The sequence below is a fragment of the Pseudorasbora parva genome, chromosome 2 (assembly GCF_024679245.1).
Source record: "Pseudorasbora parva isolate DD20220531a chromosome 2, ASM2467924v1, whole genome shotgun sequence".
Lineage (NCBI taxonomy): Eukaryota > Metazoa > Chordata > Actinopteri > Cypriniformes > Gobionidae > Pseudorasbora > Pseudorasbora parva.
The window spans coordinates 5433826-5457882 of record NC_090173.1 but is presented as its reverse complement, the minus strand read 5'-3'; the positions used below and the strand labels follow the sequence as shown (position 1 = coordinate 5457882).

The following is a 24057-nucleotide window of genomic DNA, read 5'->3' as shown; positions in this document are numbered from 1 at the left end:
ATAGAAATGGAATGCGATCTTAATCAGACGCTACGGCCTTTCACAGACGTCTCCGCGACGTACATGTGCTATCTGGGTAAGCGTTTCAAACTTATTTATTCATATTTCGCTCATGTTTGAACGTTTTCAGTGTTATTTTCGTAACTCTTTTATGTTTATCCGAAGATTAACCAGCTCAGTAATGTTGTGTGTAAAGTTAGCCAGCAAACAATCTAACATTAGGAGCAAATGCGCTATTGCACCAGTGTTATCAACGGTAATGTACACGGTTGGAGTTAATTATGCTGTTTTACACTGCAGTTTGTCAGCGGGGAATTAAAAAATATATGTTTGTGCTTTCTCACAGTCGGACAGATAAACGCTGGCTTTTGAGACAGTTGTCCATCTTTCCATGTCTCTCGTCTCGTGCCACAGTGACGTTAACTAACTTACGTTAAAGCAAAAGCTAACGTTAATGCAAACTCACGCATTCCTTATATTACAACCGTTTTAAATGTATTGTTAATCGAATTCGAGTTTCCTCTATCATATGTGATGCTAGTTAATTTGACTAAAGCAGCTGAAGCTCCGGGGTGAACAAAGTGACTTGAGGAGCATTTTAGATCCTGTTTTGCTAACGTTAGATAAAATTTTAAACTGTTATTTGTTTCTCATGACGTTTTCTCATTTGAAACTCACACTAACACATTGTTGCCATGCTTTTAAATCTTTTCAGAGCAAAGACGAAGGTGCAATGGCAGCAACGTGGCTACAATTCTATGAGTAAGTAAGTTAGAATTAACATTGAACAAATCAATGGAATTTTGTAACGTTACTGTGCAAAATGCAAATGATAACGTTATGAACAGTTACATAATGTTCATACAAATATAAGTTTGTTCTTCAATTTAAATTTTTGAATGAATTGCTATTTTTGCAAACGTAATTATGACCATAAATGTCTTTTAGCACAACTTGTAAGTCTTCTGAAGCAATATGATTTTTTTAAAAGGCTTAAAGTCCAAAGTCCAGTCTGTCTATCATTCAAAGTCATGTTGTATTGCTTCAGGAGAATACTGGTCAAGTCTTGAAAGTTGTTGTTATAGTCGGCTTTCCTAATATAAACAGAAACATTTCGTGTGTTATATTTTCACTGGCAGAAGAAGAAGTCTTGTCATGAATCATAAAAAAAACTACGATCCTGGCAGGTCTGTTACTATTTAAAAGGAAGAGTCAGGAGATGTTTTCAAGACACAAGGTAGGACACATGTCAAAACTACATTACATTTATTTAGCAACATGTTAACCTTTCAGCTGCCACCAGCATAAATGCATGGTGTGGTTACAGTGACTGATAGTTGATCATTCAAGTTGTCTTAAATGTATAGTCCACTTGCCAATGCAAATTCAGTCATGATTCATAAATTACCAACCCTCATATTGTTCCAAACACATAAGAATTTTATTAATCTGTCCATTGAAAATCTAGTCTTCAAAACGTTTAATTTAGGCTTTCATTAGCATATACATTGAGCACAGCAAAAGCTTATTTGACACATAATAAACCAATCTCAGCTCAAGCTTAAAGGAATCGTTCACCCTGATTTACCCCCCCCCCCCCCCCCCCCCCTCAAGTCCTCCTTGGTGTAAATGACATTCTTCTTTCAGACGAATACAATCAGAGTTATATTAATACATGTCCTGGCTCGTCCAAGCTTTATAATGGCAGTGAATGGCAGCCCAAAATTTGTAGCCCAAAAAAGTGCATCCATCCATTTTAAAAGTGCTCCACACGGCTCCGGGGGAATAATAAAGGCCTTCTGAATTAAATCGATGGGTTTGTGTAAGAAAAATATCCTCTCGTGATTCAAAACGCTTGTGCAACGCCCGACATCATCGTCACATCATTTATGTTTTTTACGCTGCGTCCGCCGTCAACGCCGTGGCTGTTATGCTTTTTTACGCTATATCCGACGTCATCGTTGCGCCGGAAACTAGTTATTTTCTTATTTTATAACGAGTTAAATATGGATATTTTTCTTATATAAACCCATCGATTCACTTCTGAAGTACTTTATTAACCCTCCAGAGTCATGTGGATTACTTTTATAATGAATAGATGCACTTTTTTGGCTTCAAATTTTGGACAGCCATTTACTGCCATTATAATGCTTGGATTAACCAGGACATTTATTAATACCGCTCTGATTATATTAATCTGAAAGAAGAACGTAATTTACACCAAGGATGTCTTGCCATTATCCATTTAAAATTTGTTAATCAAATCTGTCTTGTTTCACCTTGTCTACACCGGATGTGAGCAGCGCGACAGGACAAAAGAGCCCCTTATAGTCCGTTATGTTGTCTACACTGGATGCGGCGTGATGTGAGCGACAAATCTTTGACAGTAAACTGTTGCCTCTTTCTATTTATGACATACTGACATGAAAAACAAATGTTTTGCAATGTGTGCATTATCGCTTGAATTCAATTCAATTCAATTCGTCATTCAATTCAAGGTCTAGAACATTCGGCTGATACACCCCTGAAAATGTTTTTCCCCCAATTAAACCTTGCTGACAAACAACTTAACATCTTTACAAAATTGAACTACAGGGTTTTAAATAAGCACACGCCCAATGAAATCAACAATAATGCGTTCCTTATAACAACGTTTTTTTTATTTATGAAAATTGAAATATGGTGTCTGCCCTGACAAGGGTTATTTTTATATGTGGTGACATACAAACTTTTTTTCCAATGCATATAGAAAAAGGAGCTTGACCAGGTGCAGAAGCCAACAGTCACCATCCTTACTGTCGAGGAGGAAGAGGGAACGTTACCTTTAAACCCACTGGATGCTTTGATTGTCTTTAAAGATGAGGTGGTGATGTCTGCCAAGTCTTCGGTCAGTGCAATACACTTAGAGTACATTAAAGATCATACAGTGCTTTTGCTTTTTGAGGAAACGTACCTTTTTACATAATTTTTTTTATTTTATATGTTTGGTTATTTAAATGTTATGACTTTTTTAAACATGTTTGTGCTGTTTTATTTGGTGAAAAAGCCTAATATTTTTTGTCTAGTTATATTTGTGAACATATGGCATACTGTATTTATGATGTAAATGTTATATTTCAATAAATTACTTAAAAATACCCTCCTGTTCTGTCTTCATTTTGTACCAATGTTAGCTTGTGCTTAGTCTTATGTAACTTAATCACTTTGAGTTTGATGAACTTAAACCATTTGCCGCAATCTGTTTCCTAAAACCATTTAAGTAACCATGTAGTTGTTAAGACTTAGTTAGATTTGTTACCTGAATTCAAACTGAATTAATAAAATTAACTTAAAATCTTTAAGTTCAGTTTACTCTTAATAATTGATCAACACAACACTAAAATATAAGTTTTAACACTTAAACAACACTAAAATATGAGTTAATTTAACTCAATGTATATGAGTTTTCAGTACTCATACTTAATGGTTTTAAAACTTAATTGGTTTGAAGCAATCGGTTTCCTCAAATGGTTTGAGTTACCGTAACTTGTTGGGTTTTACAGTGTTGCTTTGTGTGTGTGTATATATATATATATAAATATATATATATATATATATACACACACATACATATATATATATATATATATATATATATATACACACACATACATATATATACACACAGGGAGTGCAGAATTATTAGGCAAGTTGTATTTTTGAGGATTAATTTTATTATTGAACAACAACCATGTTCTCAATGAACACAAAACTCATTAATATCAAAGCTGAATATTTTTGGAAGTTTTAGTTTTTAGTTTGAGCTATTTTAGGGGGATATCTGTGTGTGCAGGTGACTATTACTGTGCATAATTATTAGGCAACTTAACAAAAAACTAATTTATACCCATTTCAATTATTAATTTTTACCAGTGAAACCAATATAACATCTCAACATTCACAAATATACATTTCTGACATTCAAAAACCAAACAAAAACAAATCAGTGACCAATATAGCCACCTTTCTTTGCAAGGACACTCAAAAGCCTGCCATCCATGGATTCTGTCAGTGTTTTGATCTGTTCACCATCAACATTGCGTGCAGCAGCAACCACAGCCTCCCAGACACTGTTCAGAGAGGTGTACTGTTTTCCCTCCTTGTAAATCGGACATTTGATGATGGACCACAGGTTCTCAATGGGGTTCAGATCAGGTCAACAAGGAGGCCATATCATTAGATTTTCTTCTTTTATACCCTTTCTTGCCAGCCCCGCTGTGGAGTACTTGGACGCGTGTGATGGAGCATTCTCCTTCATGAAAATCATGTTTTTCTTGAAGGATGCAGACTTCTTCCTGTACCACTGCTTGAAGAAGGTGTCTTCCAGAAACTGGCAGTAGGACTGGGAGTTGAGCTTGACTCCATCCTCAACCCGAAAAGGCCCCACAAGCTCATCTTTGATGATACCAGGCCAAACCAGTACTCCACCTCCACCTTGCTGGCGTCTGAGTCGGACTGGAGCTCTCTGCCCTTTACCAATCCAGCCACGGGCCCATCCATCTGGCCCATCAAGACTCACTCTCATTTCATCAGTCCATAAAACCTTAGAAAAATCAGTCTTGAGATATTTCTTGGCCCAGTCTTGACGTTTCAGCTTGTGTGTCTTGTTCAGTGGTGGTCGACTTTCTGCCTTTCTTACCTTGGCCATGTCTCTGAGTATTACACACCTTGTGATGTTGCAGATCTGAAATATGGCCAACTGGTGGCAAGTGGCATCTTGGCAGCTGCACGCTTGACTTTTCTCAGTTCACGGGCAGTTATTTTGCGCCTTGGTTTTTCCACACGCTTCTTGCGACCCTGTTGACTATTTTGAATGAAACGCTTGATTGTTCGATGATTACGCTTCAGAAGCTTGGCTATTTTAAGACTGCTGCATCCCTCTGCAATATATCTCACTATTTTTGACTTTTCTGAGCCTGTCAAGTCCTTCTTTTGACCCATTTTGCTAAAGGAAAGGAAGTTGCCTAATAATTATGCACACCTGATATAGGGTGTTAATGTCATTAGACCACACCCCTTCTCATTACAGAGATGCACATCACCTAATATACAAAAAACACTAAATAACGACTTATATTGTGATGGCCGATTTTAAATCACCGCTTCATAAAGCCTCGGATTTTAAATCAGTGTATCGATTCATGATTCGGAACGCGTGTTAAACCGCCAAACTGCTGAAATCACGAGACTTTGGCGGTCCGAACCGCTGATTCAATATGCTGATTCATAACGGTTCGAAGCTCCAGAAAGCTTTGTTCTGAAATCGGCCATCACTATATAAGTTGTTATTTAGTGTTTTTTGCGCACTAACTCTATTCTGGCCTCTTCATAAATGATTGTAGAGCCGCTGTAGTGAGATGGGCTTTGTAACGACGTCTTTAGTGCCTTTATGGGTCTTGAGAGAGGAAATGACATTGGTGTCAATGAAGGCCTTTCTGAGCCATCGGATTTCAACACTAATATCTTCATCTGTGTGTGAAGATGAACCAAGGTCTGACGGCTGGCCAACCACAGGAGGAATTAATCACACAATTTACATTTTTGGGAGAACTAAAACCCTTTAAATACTGGCTTAAGTACTTAATTTGTGTTCCAAAGATGAACAAAGGTCATTAATTCTTCTTCTTCTTCACAAACTTAGTTTTTGAGTGAACTAAACTTTTAAGAAATAGTTCCCCCTAAAATAATGATATAATTTACTTATCTCAAACTTGTGACTTTTTTTTTCTTTAAAGGCAACAGTAACACAATACAATAATATATCATTTGGCAACATTAATGAATGCATTAACTAACATGAACTAACAAAAAGATATACATTTGTTACAGTGTTTAATATAGTTCATTGATTATGTTTGTTCAGTCCAATAACTAATGTTAACATATACACCCTTTTGATTTGAACAAAAATAATGCAAATGTTGAAAATGATAAAGATTAATACATGCTGTAGAAGTATTGTTCATTCTTAGTTCATGTTAACTAAAATTGTTAATGGAATACGTCAACTTTTGGGGACTTTCTTATTTACCGTATCCCCCTGAGTAAGATAAGTCCATACATACCATTCTCATCTCAGTGCGTGCCATAACTCCTTCTGACGCACCACCGCTAGCCTAGCTTAGCACAAAGACCGGAGGTAAACGGCTCCGTCTAGCCTACTGCTCAAAAAGTGACAAATAACGCCAACATTTCCTCTTTACATGTTGTGATGTGTATAGTTACATTGTGTCCTAAGACCGACGGAACATTAAAAGTTATGATTTCCTAGGCCGATATGGCTAGGAACTATACTCTCATTCCTGTGTAATAATCCAAAAATGTTGCTGCTGTGCCATGGGTGCAGAGGGCAATGATATTACGCAGTGCCTAAAAAATAGGTTAACTTCTGTCAACATAACCAGCGTGACAACCTGCATGTACAGAGCGTGCTGGGGACTATTTTCAGGCGCTGTGTAATATCATTAACAGTTAAATTACAGTTGTCTACTGTAGCTGAAAAAACGGTTTTAAGCTTTTAATTTCAAAAACAGCAGTGCTCCGTATTTTTACAGTATGATGCTGGCAACCACAGCTGCCAGTAGATTACCGTTTTTTTACAGGGACATTTTTTCCAGTGAGGACACTCAAATTTTAACTAAAGGAATGCTGTGATCCACTGTATCAAAAGCCTTAGAAAGGTCAATAAACAATCCTGCGCATGAGTTTTTGCAATCAATGGCAGACACAATGTCATCAATTACTTTAGTGGCTGCCGTGACGGTGCTATGCCCCTTCCTGATAAGCCTGACTGAAAAGGGGTGAGGATACAATTACAGGTTAAAAACTCTTTTAATTGTTCACTTACTAATTCCTCAAATATCTTAGCCAGTACTGATCATTTAGATATAGGGCGATAATTGTCCAATAATGTGGGGTCCCTACTTTAAAAAAGAGATATCACATGTGCTGCTTTCCAGGATTCAGGAATAACATTTTGTTCCAAAAACAAATAAAATATCTGAGTGAGTGGTTTGGCAATATTATCAATCAATCAATCAATCAACTTTATTTATATAGCGCTTTTACAATCACGATTGTGTCAAAGCAGCTTCACAGTGTCAAACAGTATAATATTGCGACAAAATTAGATTTGGCTGTACAGTCGTACTGGAGAAAACAGTGATGTTATCAGCTTAGTTTAATTTATCATATAGCAACAATGTTGGCAGATCAGTATTTAAGTTTATTGAATTAAATAAGACCTAATTCATACATTTTAATTGTATAATAAGTTGAATAACTTTAATCATATTTTTAGTGTCCCCAACTGAGCAAGCCAAGCCAAAGGCGACAGTGGCAAGGAACCAAAACTCCATCAGGGCATGATGGAGAAAAATAAACCTTGGGAGAAACCAGACTCAGTCGGGGTGCCAGTTCTCCTCTGGCCTATTAACACACCGTGTAAGATTATTATTCTAGCAACCTTACAGGTCAGAAATCATAATAGATTGGAATATTCAAAATTTCAGGGTATCACGGCAGAGACAGATTTATTTAGGATGGGGCGTCGATTAAAGATCGGAATTATTGCGCCGAAGACGAGTTTTGAGCATGTCGTGCCAGTGAGGAAAATTCGGAGGAGACACCATTTGACACGGCTCAGCAGACACTCCAGGATGAGCTGGTCATGTCCAGGCAGGTCCACCATCCGATCCGGACAGGGCCCAGATCCGGGATAAACCTCGGGATAAACAGAGAGACTAACATTAGTGTAGATGCCACTCTTTTTATGATGTAACGAGTACATCAGGTGTTATGGGAAGTGTTCCCGGTTCCGGCTGACCTAGTTAATGCAGCCTAACAATCAGTCAATTGATCTGAATAATGAAAGTTAAAAATGTTCTATGTGTATGCCATAGTAAAGAGATGTGTTTTTAGTCTAGATTTAAACTGACAGAATGTGTCTGCTTCCCGAACAATGCTAGGAAGACTATTCCACAGTTTAGGAGCTAAATAGGAAAAGGATCGACCGCCTGCAGTTGATTTAGATATTCTAGGTATTATCAACTGGCCAGAGTTTTGAGACCGCAATAGACGTGATGGGGTATAATGTGTTAAGAGCTCGCTTAAGTACCGGGGAGCTAAACTATTTAGTGCTTTGTAAGTAATAAGCAAGATTTTAAAATATATGCAATGTTTAATAGGGAGCCAGTGCAGTGTTGACAGAACTGGACTAATATGATCATACTTCCTGGTTCTAGTAAGAACTCGAGCTGCTGCATTTTGGACCAGCTGGAGTTTGTTTATTAAGCGAGCAGGGCAACCACCCAGTAGAGCATTACAATAATCTAGCCTTGAGCTCATGAACGCATGTACTAACTGTTCAGCATTTTGCATTGAAAGCATGTGCCGTAATTTAGATATATTTTTAAGATGATAGAATGCGGTTTTACAGATGCTAGAAACGTGGCTTTCAAATGAAAGATTGGTATCAAAGAGCACACCCAGGTTCCTCACTGATGACGAGGGCTTGACAGAGCAGTCATCGAGTGTTAGACAGTATTCTAGGTTACTACTTGTGGAGCTTTTCTGTCCAATAATTAAAAATTCAGTTTTATCTGAATTAAGTTGCAGGAAATTACTATTCATCCAATTTTTTATATCAGCTATGCATTCCGTTAATCTTTTGAATTGGTAGGTTTCGTCAGGGCGTGAGGAAATATAGAGCTGAGTATCGTCAGCATAACAATGAAAACTAACACCATGCTTCCTAATGATATCTCCCAGTGGTAGCATATACAGGGTGAAGAGCAATGGTCCTAACACTGAGCCTTGCGGTACCCCATACTGAACTTGTGATTGGTGTGACATCTCTTCATTTACTGCTACAAACGGTCAGATAAGTATGATTTAAACCATGCCAAAGCAGTTCCACTAATGCCAACATAATTTTCGATTCTATTCAGAAGAATATTGTGACCGATAGTATCGAATGCAGCGCTAAGATCGAGTAACACTAATAGAGAGATACAATCACGATCAGATGATAAGAGTAAATCATTTGTAACTCTAATTAGAGCAGTCTCAGTGCTATGATACGGTCTAAATCCTGACTGGAAATCCTCACATATACCATTTCTTTCTAAAAAGGAACATAATTGTGAAGACACTGCCTTTTCTAGTATTTTTGATAGAAACGGTAGATTCGAGATTGGCCTGTAATTGACTAATTCTTTAGGATCAAGTTGCGTTTTTTTAATAAGTGGTTTAATTATAGCCAACTTAAAAGTTTTCGGTACATATCCTAATGTCAAAGATGAATTAATGATATTAAGCAGAGGATCTATGACCTCTGGAAGTATCTCTTTTAATAGCCTAGTCAGTATAGGGTCAAGCATACATGTTGTTGATCTTGATGATTTTACAAGTTTAGCCAATTCTTCTCCTCCTATAGTAGTGAATGAGTGTAATTTTTCCTCAGTGACACTACAGCGCTCTGTCTGAAGTGATACTGTAATAGACGGCTGCATGGTAATATTTTTATTCCTAATATTATCAATCTTACTAGTAAAGAAGTTCATAAAGTCATTACTGCTGTGTTGTTTACAAATATCTGAAGCTGAAGCTTTATTTTTTGATAATTTAGCTACTGTATCGAATAAATACTTAGGGTTGTGTTTGTTTTCTTCTAAAAGAGTTGAGAAATAAGCAGATCTAGCAGTTTTTATGGCCTTTCTGTATGCAATCATGCTATCTTTCCACAAATTGCGAAAAACCTCCAGTTTTGTTTTCTTCCAGCTGCGCTCCATTTTTCTGGCTGCTGTTTTAAGGGCCCGAGTGTGCTCGTTGTACCACGGCGTTGGATTATTTGCTTTAATCTTCTTTAAGCGCCGGGGAGCAACTATGTCTAAAGTGCTAGTAAAGAGAGAGTCAATAGTTTCTGTTGCAGCATCAAGTTCCTCTTGGCTATCTGTAATGCTGAGGAGATGGAACTGATGAGGAAGATTATGTACAAAGCAATCTTTAGTCGCAGCGGTTATCGTCCTGCCATATTTGAAGCGAGGGGATGGCTTTGCAGCCTTAGGTAAATTAAGTATACATGATATTAGGTAATGATCTGAGACGTCATCGCTCTGCTGCAGAATTTTAACAGTATCAACATTTTTTCCATGTGACATTATTAGATCTAAAGTATGATTAAGGCGATGAGTGGGTCCCGATACAATATTATCAGCTGTAAGCTTCAGCAGAGATGGATCAAGCCCATCCGATCCAGCTGACTTTCTACAGTTTACACATTTCAATTCTGACAGGACTATTTTCCTTGTAAATGGCTTAAAAGAGAAAGTGTTAACATTTCTAACATTCAGGACCTCTGTGTCTAAGGGTTGATCTGGCCTTGACTTGAAAAGATGCCCAGCAGAGGCAAAGTGCTGATTAAAGGAGTCCACTATCTCGTTTTTATCTGTGATTTGTCTAGAATCAACACTTATTTGCTTTGGTAAACTTGATGATGAGGAGTTAGATTTTAAAGATTTAATAGCTTTCCAAAATGTTGCTGGATTATGCAAATATCTGGTTGTCTCTTCTAGATAAAACTGTGCTTCAGCTTTACGTATCTGTCCTATACATTTGTTTCTTAGGCATCGGAAGCTGGACCAATCATTTGCTAAGCCAGATTTCCTTGCCCTTGCCCAGGCCAGGTCCCTCTCATGTAGCAGAGAGGATAATGCATCATTTTAATTTTAGTTTATTTCAGCCGTATATGTTTGAACCAGAAACTGATTCAGAAGAAACTGATTCTGAATTATGTAGGCTCGTCTGTACGTCGATGTATCAGAATAGTAATGCGTTTTAAGTATCGGTCACTACCACGATGGACACATAACAGGAATATTTCTGTAAAACTAAAAACTCAAGAGTTTTCACAACTTTCAAAAAGAAGGAAAAGAGATTGATAACCGCAGTCAGAAGAGATTTTACTGCTTACTACTTTATTCTAATTTGATGCAAAGGTACTATAATGACAAGTACAGTATTGTAAATACTTTAAAAAAAAGGAAAATATAAAAAAACTTTGCAGGATTTACAATGCAGATGACTGTTAAACACTTCATTAGTGTGAAAAGGGTCTATTGATATCTTTAGCCGATTAACTATTATCAAGCAGCTAATAAATGTGTTGATTAATGTTACACCATGTTCCCGTTTGCCATCTCAGACAGCTAGCATCTAGAAACCTGTTGACAGTTTTATGAAAAGCCCCACCCCAAGATGACTGGATTGATTACATGTTTGTGGTGGTAGCAAATGGACATCTCTGAAACTGTCTCAAGGCAGAACTTCTATATACTATACATTTAAAAAAGGAAAATATACAAAAACTTTGCAGGATTTACAATGCAGATGACTGTTAAACACATTACAGTGTGAAAAGGGTCTATTGATATCTTTAGCTGACTAACTATTATCAAGCAAATGGACATCTCTGATACTGTCTCAAGGCAGAACTTCTCAGTAATGGTGTACTAATGAATTTGAACATGGTTTGTGTTTAAAGTCCCAGTGAACCGGAAGTTGCAATTGATTTTGTTTCAGTGCTGTAACGTATTTTCAAGTGAAAGGGAATATTGAATAGAGGGCAGGGTTTTACTTCAGCACTCCTCTCCATCTCTCGCTAGTAGCAGACTAATGGTCGGAGGGAAGTGGTAAAGGATATTTAAACCCAAGCCGTCAAACTGACATCAATGGAAAGGGAACGCCATTCCAGACCGGAAGTTACTTTTCAGATTTTAATAAAAAATTACCACAGCGAACAATATTTTGTGTGCGTGTACTAAATTGCATGGATTAATTTTTACCCTAATGCTGCATTCACACCAAACGTTAATGGTGTCAAATTCATGTCTATTGTGTCTAGTTGAATGCTTGAACATTTTGAATCCGTTCGCGTGTCTACTGCGAATTGGACGAGCATATAAATCGAGTGTTTGAAGCGAAATACTTGAAATACCCACCACCTGTGGGTCCAATATTGCATCAACATAATCATTTAAAATATGCTGCAGAGCTGAAGTGGTTAAGCATGTTAAAAACACCAGACAGACATATAAAGAACATTAAAATACTTGATTTTCACCACAGGGCGACTGTAAGCAAAGCTGGGGTCTTGATGAAGGCAATTTAAGTGTTCATCAAAAGCAGAACAATGATTACAGATGGACACTTTGTAACTTGGCAAGGATCTCCATCAACTTTCTGTCATTAATACGGCTCTGTTCTGCCTCCAGTCTGGCCTCTCTCAGCTTTGCTTCATAAGATCGCTTGTACTCCATCATTTTAATCTTGTTCCTCCGATGCAGTCGTTCCAGCTCTTTGATCTTCCTCTCTTTCTCTTGCTCAGATACTGTTGGTTCCTTTAGTCTCTCCTCCAGAATTCTCTTCTCTTCAGCAAACCTTGACTCCAGTTCCCGCTCTCTCTCTTGTAGTTTCTTCTCATATTCTCGTCTCAGTTCCTCTTCTTTTGTCTTCAGCATGAGATCCACTTCCTGGTAAGAGTCGCTGGTGTAAAATCCTCCTCCATTAGCGGCAACCATGTCATCCACTTTCTCTAAGAAGTCCACAACCTGATTACGATCCTCCATCTTTTTATTGTTGAAGACGTGATATCTCCCCCCACAGCGCCTCAGGATTTCTTTCAGGTTTTCACTGGCTCCATCAACATAGTCTTCAATAGAGCTGGTCAGTTCATCACCGTGAGTGAAGAGGACGATTGTGTGTTTATCTGCCGTTTCTCCAAATATAGCTCTGATCTTGTCCACGGAGAGTCTTTCCTCTTTTGTGAATGGGCCGAGCTGAATGACCAGGATGATGGCGTGAGGTCCAGGTGCCGTCATGTTCACACATTTACTGATCTCCTGTTTCAGATGTTCATCTGAAACATCTGTGTCAAACAGACCAGGAGTATCTACTAGGGTGATTTGTCTTCCAGCCACTTCTCCAGTCTCTTTCCAGCACTCTTTAGTCACAGATGAAGAACTTTTTGCAGCTCTGAAGGCATTTCTGTCCAATATGGTGTTTCCAGAGGAACTTTTTCCTGCGCCTGTCCTTCCCACCACCACCATTCTTAAGGACACTGAAAAAGAGAACATTGGCTGATCTGACAAAGTAAATTAAGTCAAAAGACAAAGCAAACAAATGCTTATATTACAACACAAGATATAGGTATACTCACTATTTGGACAATCTATATCAAAGCTTCCCCTTCTACCTACAAAAAAATGAAAAGACAGTCATTTGATTATAGATATACCCTATCAAAAAGGTACAAGTGGCCATCACTGGGGTGGGACCCTTAAGAGTACATTTTTGTCAGGGGTAGGTGTAAGGCCGCCCAAATCGTCCCAATGGAGGCTAACGATGGCGGAATTTGCATTGATCAGGTCCTATAGACTTGATTAGAAGAGAGGCCAAATGGCTGAAAGCCACACCCACCATACACCAAGGAAACATATCTTTAAACTCTTAAAACGTTTAGGATGTTCTAGTTTACTTCTGTGGAGTAGAGATATTTGTACCAGTTGCACTGAGACATTTCAAATTATATCAAACACATATAATACTGTATCGTGAGGATTGACATTGTAACAAAGAGATTTCTGCTGCATTTCAGGAGATCTCAATGTGAGGGGCAGCAGGAGTTTGGGGGAAGTTTCATGTAAAAGGAAAGGCATGTAAATTAGAATCATTCATAGATGGTTCACTCAGTGTGATGTCGTCTCGGACAGAGACTCTAACTGTATGAATGAGTTCAGATGCTAATCTCCTTTGTTTTCTCAGAGCGATTAGACATTTCAGCATCAGCTAGTTTTTCCAGCCTTACAGTAGGCAAGTTCAGTCCTAGAGAGCTGATGTCCTCCAGAGTTTAGCTCCAATCCTACTAAGCCAAGATTTTTAGACAAACCCATCAGAAGTTATAAGCTAAAATAGCCATTTTTGTACCTCTGGACCAGTAGGTGGCGCTGTGCCGAAACGCTGCAGGTCACGTCAAGTCATTCTTGTGATGACGTACCAAGTTTGGTCTGAATACGATAAAGCATTGCAGAAAAACAGCCTTAAGTGTATATTTGCAACGGCTACATAAAATGTAGTGTATCAAAAACGATTTTAATAACTTTTTGTCTGCATGGTCTGAAGATGATCTGGTTCAATTTTCTTGAAAATCAGAGCAATGGCCTAGGAGGACTTCGAAAAAGTAGTTTTTTTTGGAAAATTCTAAATGGCGGGAAATTTTCATGAAGGAAAATGACGTGATAGGGTGCAATCGAATCCGCTTGAGCCAAGGAATCAAATTGTGTTTCTAGTCCATATCTTTCAAAAGTTATTAACATAAACATAAGTGCAACTTTGGACAGGTGGTGGCATTAGAGCGATTGAGATTAGCCCCGTTTCCACCACAGGAACTTTACCCAGGAACTAGGAACTTTGGGTGGTACTTCGTGTGTTTAGACCGCAGGAACCAGGGTATAAATGAAGTTCCGGGTAAATATTTCCCCCTCCAAACGGCCCTGCTCGCGGGGTAGTTCTTTTTTAAAGTTCAGGAACTTTCGAGGGCGGGACTTGGGCGCTTAACATGCTGATTGGTTGAGCTCAGGCAGCATTTAGGTTCAACTCGGCATTTTTAAAAGTCTTACACGCCGCACTCATGTTGACAAGAGAGGAAAGTTAATTTTTCTGAGGGGTTAACTTTTTATTTCGTAAGTTATAAGATAATGAAGATAATGTTGGAGTAATGACACAGCGTATATTGCCCCAGGCAGTTTTTTACTTTAATTGCGCCTGACAGAAGAATTATTTTTTTTTCTGAGATGATTATTTAAACAAATAAATAGCTTATAATAACTAAATCCACTAAATCTTTCAATCGGTACACACAAAAATGATTACTGTCCGCTAGGGCTGTCATTTTTGAAAAAAATCTAATTCGAACGGATATCAAATATCAAGCAAGGCATTCGAATATTTTCAATTATCTACAACGTCGTCATCTCCAGCAGCTGGAATGTGTTTACGGATGCCATAGCAACTCTCAACGGCCACCAGGACTTACGGTTTTATAAAAGCTATTCATTTGTTGTAAAGTGTAATAATCATCTCAGAAAAAATTAATTCTAATGTCAGGCGCAGTTGAAGAAGTTGATTGTTTGCTTACATAGGCGTAGAGACAGTGTCATTATGCCAACATTATCTTCATAACTTCTTATGAAATAAAAAGATTATCCCTCAGAAAAATGTATTTTCCTCTCTTGTCATGCTTGGTGCATGAGCGCGACGTGTGCTCTTCAGTGGGGCGCGCGCTGTTGTCACATAAGGACGCACACTCAAAAGTAATCCGGTCAGGTCATGGTAAAATGTTTCGTTTGATCGATTCATGAAAAGATTTATCCACCCATCTCAAAACGATTACAATTTCATTCAGTTTGGGCATTTTTATTACGATTGATCAGGTGTTTATATGGAGCATTTTCCTTCAGATTGGACTTTTAACCTGATTACAGTGCTCCATGTAAACGCACCGACAGTAAAAAAAAAATTGCGCTACATGGCACTTTAAAAACCGGATAGTTTATTTATAGTTCGATTACGGATATTTCACGTCATCTTCGAATGCATATTCGAATATCGAATAAAAAGTGACAGCCCTTGTCCGTCACTGGCTTGGAGGAGCAGTCGCGTGCAGTCCTACATCACCGGACTAATTTGCCTAATCTTCTCGGAACTTTTTCGTGGTCGAAACGCAGACAGCTGCAGGTCTGGGGGGGGGGGGGGAGAAAAGTTCCTGTAAAAAAGTTCCTGGTACAAATTGTTCCGGGTAATTTTGGTGGAAACGGGGCTATAGAGACTCAACATTTGCTATAGTGATAGTTGGGACTATCCTCTATCTGTGTGCCAAAGATTGTTAAGATTGTTACCTATGTGGAAGGATGAATGGATACTTCTCGGTAGGGGTGGGATAGTTCAAATTACTCACCAAGACGGGCATGTTGACATATTTTTGTGTGAATTTGTCAGTTCAAGGACAAACTATTTAAGAAAACTCAATATCTGCGATGCGTCGTGTGCATGCTTTAGATGAGTGCACACTCACACACACACACACACACACTCAAACGAGCACACGCACACACGAGCACACACACACAAATCTTCTCTTGCATGCACAAGTTCTCCTTCGTGTCTTGCTCTTGAATGTTTAAATTGGCTCAAATAAGTTTAGTTTAAACACAACATGTGTTGTTCAGGTCTCACAATCACCACCCTGTGTAAAGACTGGTCATGTTTAAGCAGTTTTGTTCACGCTTTCTGATCATCGCTGGTGTAATGTATTTGGAAGCCAGTGTGTATCCATTGACAGAAACATACATTAGCCTAACTCTGTCTGTCTGTTTTGCAGATTATATTTAAGAAACCATATAATAGATGAGATGAGACATTATGATTTCAGTGCGTGCTGAACCGTGTGTGGAGAACCGTATAGTTATTTTTTTTACAGAGAACCATTCCACCCCTACTACAACTTCCATTTTTTTTAAAGTTGACATTTATGTGATGAAAGTCGAGTCAATGTCAATTAGTCGCCGATGACGTCATTAATAAACAAATAAGCCTTGAACTGAGACGCGATCACGGGTCTTCTTGTGCACAGCTATAGCATATATGACACAGCATTGCCCATACTACATCACAGCTTCTGTATCAGTTCTTTTTTCTTATGGTCGTTATATTTCTCACAGATTTCTGCTCATTCTGAATAAGATACTGATAAAGTAGCATAATAAAGATTACATGTATATGAATGCATTAGTGAGTGATTGTGTGTGAATTAATTCTACCTGGCAGCGTCTCTCTACTAATAGGGAAGCTGTGAGTTTAGTTATCAAGAAATATATGCTAGAACCTTTCAGTGTCTAAGCTATTTTATTGATAAATCACAGGACAGTGATGACAAAACATTTCTGCGCTACTGAATGGTTTTCCCGAGGTTTACTGCAGTCGGCCGGATCTGGGCCGTGTCCGGATCGGATGGTGGACCTGCCTGGACATGACCAGCTCATCCTGGAGTGTCTGCTGAGCCGTGTCAAATGGTGTCTCCTCTGAATTTGCCTCACTGGCACGTCATGCTCAAAACCCGTCTTCGGCGCAATAACTCCGATCTTTCATGTATTCATACTCTTGTGTAATCGACGCACCATCCTAAATAAATCTGTCTCTTCCATGATACCCTGATATTTTTGAATATTCCGATCTAATATGATTTCTGACCTGTAAAGTTGCCAGAGTAATAATTATACACTGTTCAATAACAGGCCAGTCTGGTTTCTCTAAGGTTTATTTTTCTCCATCATGCCCTGTTTCGGTTCCTTTGGTCGCCTTTGGCTTGGCTTGCTCAGTTGGGGACACTAACATTATGATCAGAGTTATTCAACTAAATATACAAATAACATTAATTAATTAGGTCATATTTAAATCTATAAACTAGCCAAAACAAACCAGCCAGATCTAATTCTGCTGCAATATTGTCCTGTTTAACACTGAAGCTGCTTTGAAACAATCGGCATTGTAAAAGCTAGGGATGGGACGAAATATCGTTTGACGAAATATCGCGATACAAAACGTGACGAAACGCATCGAGGTCGAAAAAAATGGATCGCGAAATAAAGATAGATTGCACTGCTGCATGATTTGCGTAGTATATAAATAATTTAGTGTATTGTATATATGTGTGTGTGTGTGTGTGTGGGTTAGACATAACAAAACGCAGCGCGCATTTTCTGTCTGATCTGAGTTTGATCTGAGCCCGTAGTTGGAAAAAGTGAGAGCAGTCAGACAAAGGATGTAGCAGCAAACATTAATAGAGAAAGAAAATGGTTGACATTAGCATTAATATTCTAAACCAAAAATGCAGTTATTGCCTACATAAACTACCATATTTTCTGTTTAACTTTTATTAGACTCCAGAAAGAAAAGGGCGTTTTTTCACTGAGCACATTCTCTGTAGTCTGAGCGCGATGCACTGCAGCTCACTCTCGCTCATGTCTGAGGTAAATCATTAACACCATCACCCCGCTTACTGGACACGTGTTTTATTGAGCTAAATACATTACAATCGGCTAAAACGAATGCACAGGTTACTTTCCTGAACAAGCGCGCTCCCGAGTCGTCCGTGTTCTTCACACTGTCCACGTGAATCACGGCCCAGTTCGACGCGCACGCGCAAAGGCAGTTCAGTAGGGAATGTGGATCTCTTAAAGGGGCCGCACTATATTCCTACTCGTGTAATATGGACCTCCTCCAGGTATGGTGTGGTTCTGGTTCGCTCACTGGTACACTTTAACAATTTTTCATACGAACTTTGCCCTGTTCTGAATTAAACTGCCAGTGTAAAAATTCCCTTTATATTGTTAAAATGAGAGAAATCACTACTTACTCATTATTTTTAAGTTTAGGCTTAAGAGACATGAACAATTTCTTAGATAAACATATCTATGACCTTTGATATGTCTAGTCTTCATGCTGTATTGATTATTATTGAATAAGTATGGTTTCACTAATAATAAATGTACATTTGCATAAAGAATGCATATTTGTCCATACCTATGTTGATTAGAGTATTAAAAACTTAATTTAAACTTAATTTAAGAGACATTTACAATTGCTAAAAAGGTGCGATTAAATTGCGATTAATCGCGAGTTAACTCATGACAATCATGCAGTTAATCGCGATTCAATATTTTAATCGATTGACATCCCTACAGTGCCCTCCACAATTATTGGCACCCCTGTTTAAGATGTGGTCGCAGACTTCTAAAAATTCTCCTTTTTTTTAAAACAACATAGAACCAAATTGCAAAAAAAGAGAAAAATCCTACCTTTCATTTAAGTACATTACTTAGGTGGTAAAAAAAAATATCACAGATTTGGAAAGAAAAAATAATAATTTGATATCGTATCGTGACGTATCGTATCGTAACCCTGGCATATCGAGGTGCATCGTATCGTGAGTTTAAGTGTATCGTCCCATCCCTAGTAAAAGCGTGATATAAATAAAGTTGATTGACTGATTTTGTGTGAGGCATGCGCGATCTCCGTGTGATGTGCGATCGGCTGTGTGTGTGTGCAATGCAGCACGCATTAGTTTAGCGCGATGATTAAGTTACGTGTACAATAAGCGTGCATTCTCCCGATCAGTTTTAAGCATCCAGATGGTATAATCAAACATCTTGTGGAGAGCTCTCGGAGTATGCATTTATTTGTCATTTTTAACTGTTGAACACAGAGCCTGCGTGTCAGGAAATTGCTTATCCTGTTGCGCCCTTTATAGGCCAGCTGTCATAGCAGAGCATTAAGGTCGACTAGTCAGTGCAACCCCTACTATAGACTAATTCGACTTTACTCCAGCAGTAAAACATTTTATATAAATGACTTTATTTATTTAATTAGCATTCATGATAATATAAAAATGTAGTAAACAATGGCGAAAGCCCAATAAAGGATCAGGTGACCAGCACTTTACAATGCGCATGTAAATCAAAAGTAAAGACACAAATATTCAGTTAATATCAGATGATGTATAAGGCATTCAGTTACCTTGCCGCTCTGTTGTGGTGCTTGAGGACGACATGACGAAGAATTACAGCAGACCAGTGATGGTGAATTCTCCAACGCAATCACTGCAACAGGGAAACATGGCAAATATAATAAATAACAATTAACTTGTTATATTTTGTCTGTATTTATTGTAATCAGTGTTGTCCTTATTTCAAGTGTCCACAGGTCATTGTGTTAAAGGGAAACAGTAGAACAAATACATTTAAATCCTGTGATCATCTGCTTGTTTCAAACCTGTGTGTCGCGTTCGGTTACGACAGTCAACACGATGAAACTCTCTAAAATTATTTATTGTTTCTGTTATGCTTGATCTGTAGATAATGCTCTATGGTTTCTCATAAAATGGCTATCTGCTGGCGTTTATTGCTGTAAACCGTGTTACTTTCTACCGAGTGTCGGTTAGATCACAACACTGGACAGTTCACAACACTTCACACACAGTAACTGAAATGTTAAACTGTTAAAATAAACGGCTTATAAGAATACTGCATAGATACACTATGCGTCTATATCTTGTTTAGAACTTCTCGATGCGGACAGGGCGCGGCGCGCTGTGAGCGTCTATGACTGTGAGCATGGGACTCCGTGTTGCTTCAAGCTCATTATCCTGCGCACGGGATGCACATACGCGCTTTGAGCCGCTCTATATTATTATACTTTTGTGCTATGAAAGATTATAAATAGCCTTTCTCTTTCTACACTATCTATAATATGTTGCTGCCTCATTAAAAATATGCATCATACATTTAAAATAAATGTAATTTCTTAGTATATAGTCCCTATTTCTATAAATATTACTTGTTTTTCATTGATATATTTTGTGTAACATTATTACCGGATTTACAGCTACACTTATTCACTTTTGTGGTTTCCTTCATTTTTCCCCCACTAAATGTTTAGATTTGATAATTATTGTGCACTCGTGATTTTGTAACCTTTGCTGCTGAATTATTCACTAATCTAATTTATTCACCATCTATAGTAGTAGGCTTTTTTTGTCATAGACTGTGATTTTATATATATTTTTATTTGTTCTTTTTCTTTATAATGAAGTCTGTATTTAGTTGACTGCGTTTAACTCACAAAAAAGTGATTTTCAATTCAACAAACGAAGGTCAGAAATTCTACATAGAATTTTTAAACAAAACTGCATTGGTATCGGATCGGTTTAGTATCGGTATCAACCGAAACTCAAAATGTTTAATATCGGATCGGTTCTGAAAAAATGGTATCGGTGCATCCCTACTAAAATGGCCGCCACAGTCACCAGATCTCAACCCAATAGAGCATCTTCGGGATGTGGTGGAACGGGAGCTTCGTGCCCTGGATGTGCATCCCACAAATCTCCATCAACTGCAAGATGCTCTCCTATCAATATGGGCCAACATTTCTAAAGAATGCTTTCAGCAGCTTGTTGATCAATGCCACGCAGAATTAAGGCAGTTCTGAAGGCGAAAGGGTCAAACACAGTATTAGTGTGTGCTCCTAATAAACCTTTAGGGGAGTGTAAGTATAGTCAGTGATATCAGAGGTTTCAGAGATCAGATGCTTCCTGCGATACGGACGATAATTTTGAAAACCTTGAAAATAAGCTATTAAAATGACCCCAATTTAACCCAGTATTTAGTGTCCAGTTATTTACTTAAGTGAATAAGTGGGATGTAGCCATACAATGAAGAAAGTTATGCAATCATGGGTACACAAATATGAGTAAAGCACTAATCCCATCCCCTTTACTCATATTTGTGTACCCATGGTAAGAGTTGCCACAGAGTCATTGTCCGTCATGATTACATTTTGCCTTCTGTAAAAAGGTCCGGAAAAATGACCTTGGGTAATACGAATACTTGAATAGACCTGCTGTAAAAATGTACGGTAAAATCACGTCATTTCCGGTTTAAAAAGTCAAATAAAAGATGCTCGTTTTGGGAGCTTGGAGGCGCCTGAAGCATTCGGTTGCGTTATAGGTGGTGGGACAACTCTGTGGCAAACCTCCAGTATTTTCCGCACATCATTTAGAGCAAAAAGAACTGGGGGGTTTAGTTGACCGTGGTATCGATTTAGTATCGGTATCGAGGTATTTTAGTCTAGTATCATATCGAAGTCAAAATTTTGGTATCGTGACAACACTAATGGTTATTAAAAAAATCAATATTAAAACATATAGTGTAGAGTAAAAAAAATGCTGACCACAGTTAAGATTTTTCTTTTATTTATTTCTTTTATTTATATTGCCAATGTCATTTTTTTCTAAAGTTTGACAAACTGACCAGAAAGATTTTTTAAAATTATATTTTTGTTTAGTGACAAACATTATCCTTAAAACACTTTGACTGCAGAGCCAAATGTTATATTTCAGTTCTAGATTTTACTATGGATATTTATTTTATATATTCTATTTATACTAATAATCTTCTCTATTAATATTGCTTTTATTAGTAATAAATAAATCTACCTCAGTTTTAATATATTGTTCACATGGATAGTCTAAAACCAGTTAACTGTCTGTTTTTGTTTATTTGGTTTTCCACTTTTTAATTAAACTATTTACAAACGTGTTTACTATATCATGAATTGTATGATAAATTCTGATTGTCAAATATGTGTGTGAATAAGTGAATGTGTTGTGTCATTAAACACTCGTATAATGATGTTAGTTGGTATAACGCGGCACAAGTTTGCACCACAATTCATAGGATTGGACTTGCATCATGTAAATATACATTTTTCCCGAAATACATACAAGCAAGGGGCCGGTAAACTGGAAGAAGAAAGGAGGATATATATATATATATATATATATATATATATATATATATATATATATATATATATATAGATATAGATATAGATATAGATATAGAGAGAGAGAGAGAGAGAGAGAGAGAGAGAGAGAGAGAGAGAGAGAGAGAGAGAGAGAGAGAGAGAGAAACCCCTCGTGCTTCGACTCTTTAAACCAAACAATCAGAGAAAAGCTTTATGAGGCTTATTTTTCCCATCCCTACTGTGAATGATCTGTGATATACTTAATAAACTTCAGTATGAATTATCCTACACGCCCGGTTTCAGATGTAAACCCGTTACACAACGCGCGGTGCAAACCGAAAGCAAAACAGTGGTTCTGTGTTCAGAAACACACTGAGCAGATAAGCACACATTATTGTAGGTATAATAATTATGACCAAAAGAAATCTTAAAATAAAGATAGAAAGTTACCTTTTGTCTATTTTGTGGCGCTTGAAGACAACATTATGTGTAGTTGTCAAATGGCGACGACTTCCTTAAACGCGAACATCGCCGGAAGGAGAACAGGAAGTCACGTGACAGAATGTTTTTTTTATCTATCTATCGATTGATTTTTTTTTTATTGGATTTATAAATATAGGAATGTAAACAACATTTTGACAACATAAATCCTAAAAAGAACAACAACAACACCAGCAAAAAGAACGAAAAATGCTAAACAAAATGCACGAAGGGCCAGGAGTAATATAAATGTAACAGACTTTATTCGACCCTTTCATAATGTATTAATTTAGTACGTTCTGGCGCTCGTTGTGTATGGGTGGTTGACATGACAGGGCCTTTTTTTTGGTCCAATGTGTCAAAGTTACGTAAATTATATTAAAAAAAAAATATGTAAAAAACTTTTGTGATATTGTTCAGAAAGTGCTGTTATATATGGACATACAGAGCATTTATAAGATTAATCTTTCATTTTTTCACAATTTTCAGCCAAACCAGAAAAAGCTCATATGGCGTGACTGTCCCAAGCAGATTTCACAAATTTAGATTTTGAATAAAAACAAGAAAATATGTTTATTCAATCATATATTGATAACCCAAGTGTCTACTTGTGAGTTTGATTGATTAAAAGTTTAGGCAAAATATTTTGAAGCCACCCTTAACTAAAACATTTTGTCCCAAAAATGGATATCATATGGTGTGACACACCACATTCCTTTTTTTAAACGGGCAGTTGTTTGGAGACCTTTGGGGAGTGGAGGTTCCTTTTTCTTTTAAGAGGAAGAACAACACCTCAGACGGACACTTAAAGTTGCAAGGTGAGTTTTCTCTCTTTATGTTTGAAAAAAAATCAAGTACAGTCCCTGACAAAAGTCTTGTCGCTTATCTATTTTCTAGAAATACCTGATATTAACCTGACTTTTAATTAATTCATTGGTGTTAGAAATAGCTCATATGAAAAGCTAAAACCCTCCCAAATGATGTTTAATGCACTGAAATAAATAATTTTCATAGAAAAAATATTTATCATTTAATCAAGACGGAAAGGTCAAATTTTGGCAAGACAAAAGTTTTGTCGCCTATACAGAAATTGAACAAATTTACTGCAAATACAAAAATATG

The 24057-nt window shown here is 37.5% G+C and overlaps 2 protein-coding genes across 2 annotated transcripts in view; both read right to left on the bottom strand.

The window, feature by feature from the left end:
* The window catches only part of LOC137048193 (GTPase IMAP family member 5-like), a 77721-nt gene that overhangs the window by 32211 nt on the left and 21453 nt on the right, over positions 1–24057 (bottom strand). The window lies entirely within an intron of this gene.
* On the bottom strand, positions 10984–22996 carry LOC137090763 (GTPase IMAP family member 7-like). Its single transcript, XM_067454716.1, has 4 exons — positions 22906–22996; positions 19669–19751; positions 13256–13291; positions 10984–13156 (listed from the first exon to the last, which is right to left on the bottom strand). Exons 2-4 carry the CDS (start codon positions 19700–19702, stop codon positions 12234–12236), a joined length of 993 nt encoding a protein of 330 aa, XP_067310817.1. The 5' UTR covers positions 19703–19751; positions 22906–22996; the 3' UTR covers positions 10984–12233.

Excerpts from the sequence above, each read along its gene's own strand:
- LOC137090763 (XM_067454716.1), bottom strand. The coding sequence starts at position 19,702 with ATGTCGTCCTCAAGCACCACAACAGAGCGGCAAG. Across the intron at positions 13,292-19,668 it reads CACCACAACAGAGCGGCAAG|GTAGAAGGGGAAGCTTTGAT; the intron begins GTAACTGAATGC and ends ATTTTTTTGTAG. Across the intron at positions 13,157-13,255 it reads TGATATAGATTGTCCAAATA|TGTCCTTAAGAATGGTGGTG; the intron begins GTGAGTATACCT and ends TCTCTTTTTCAG.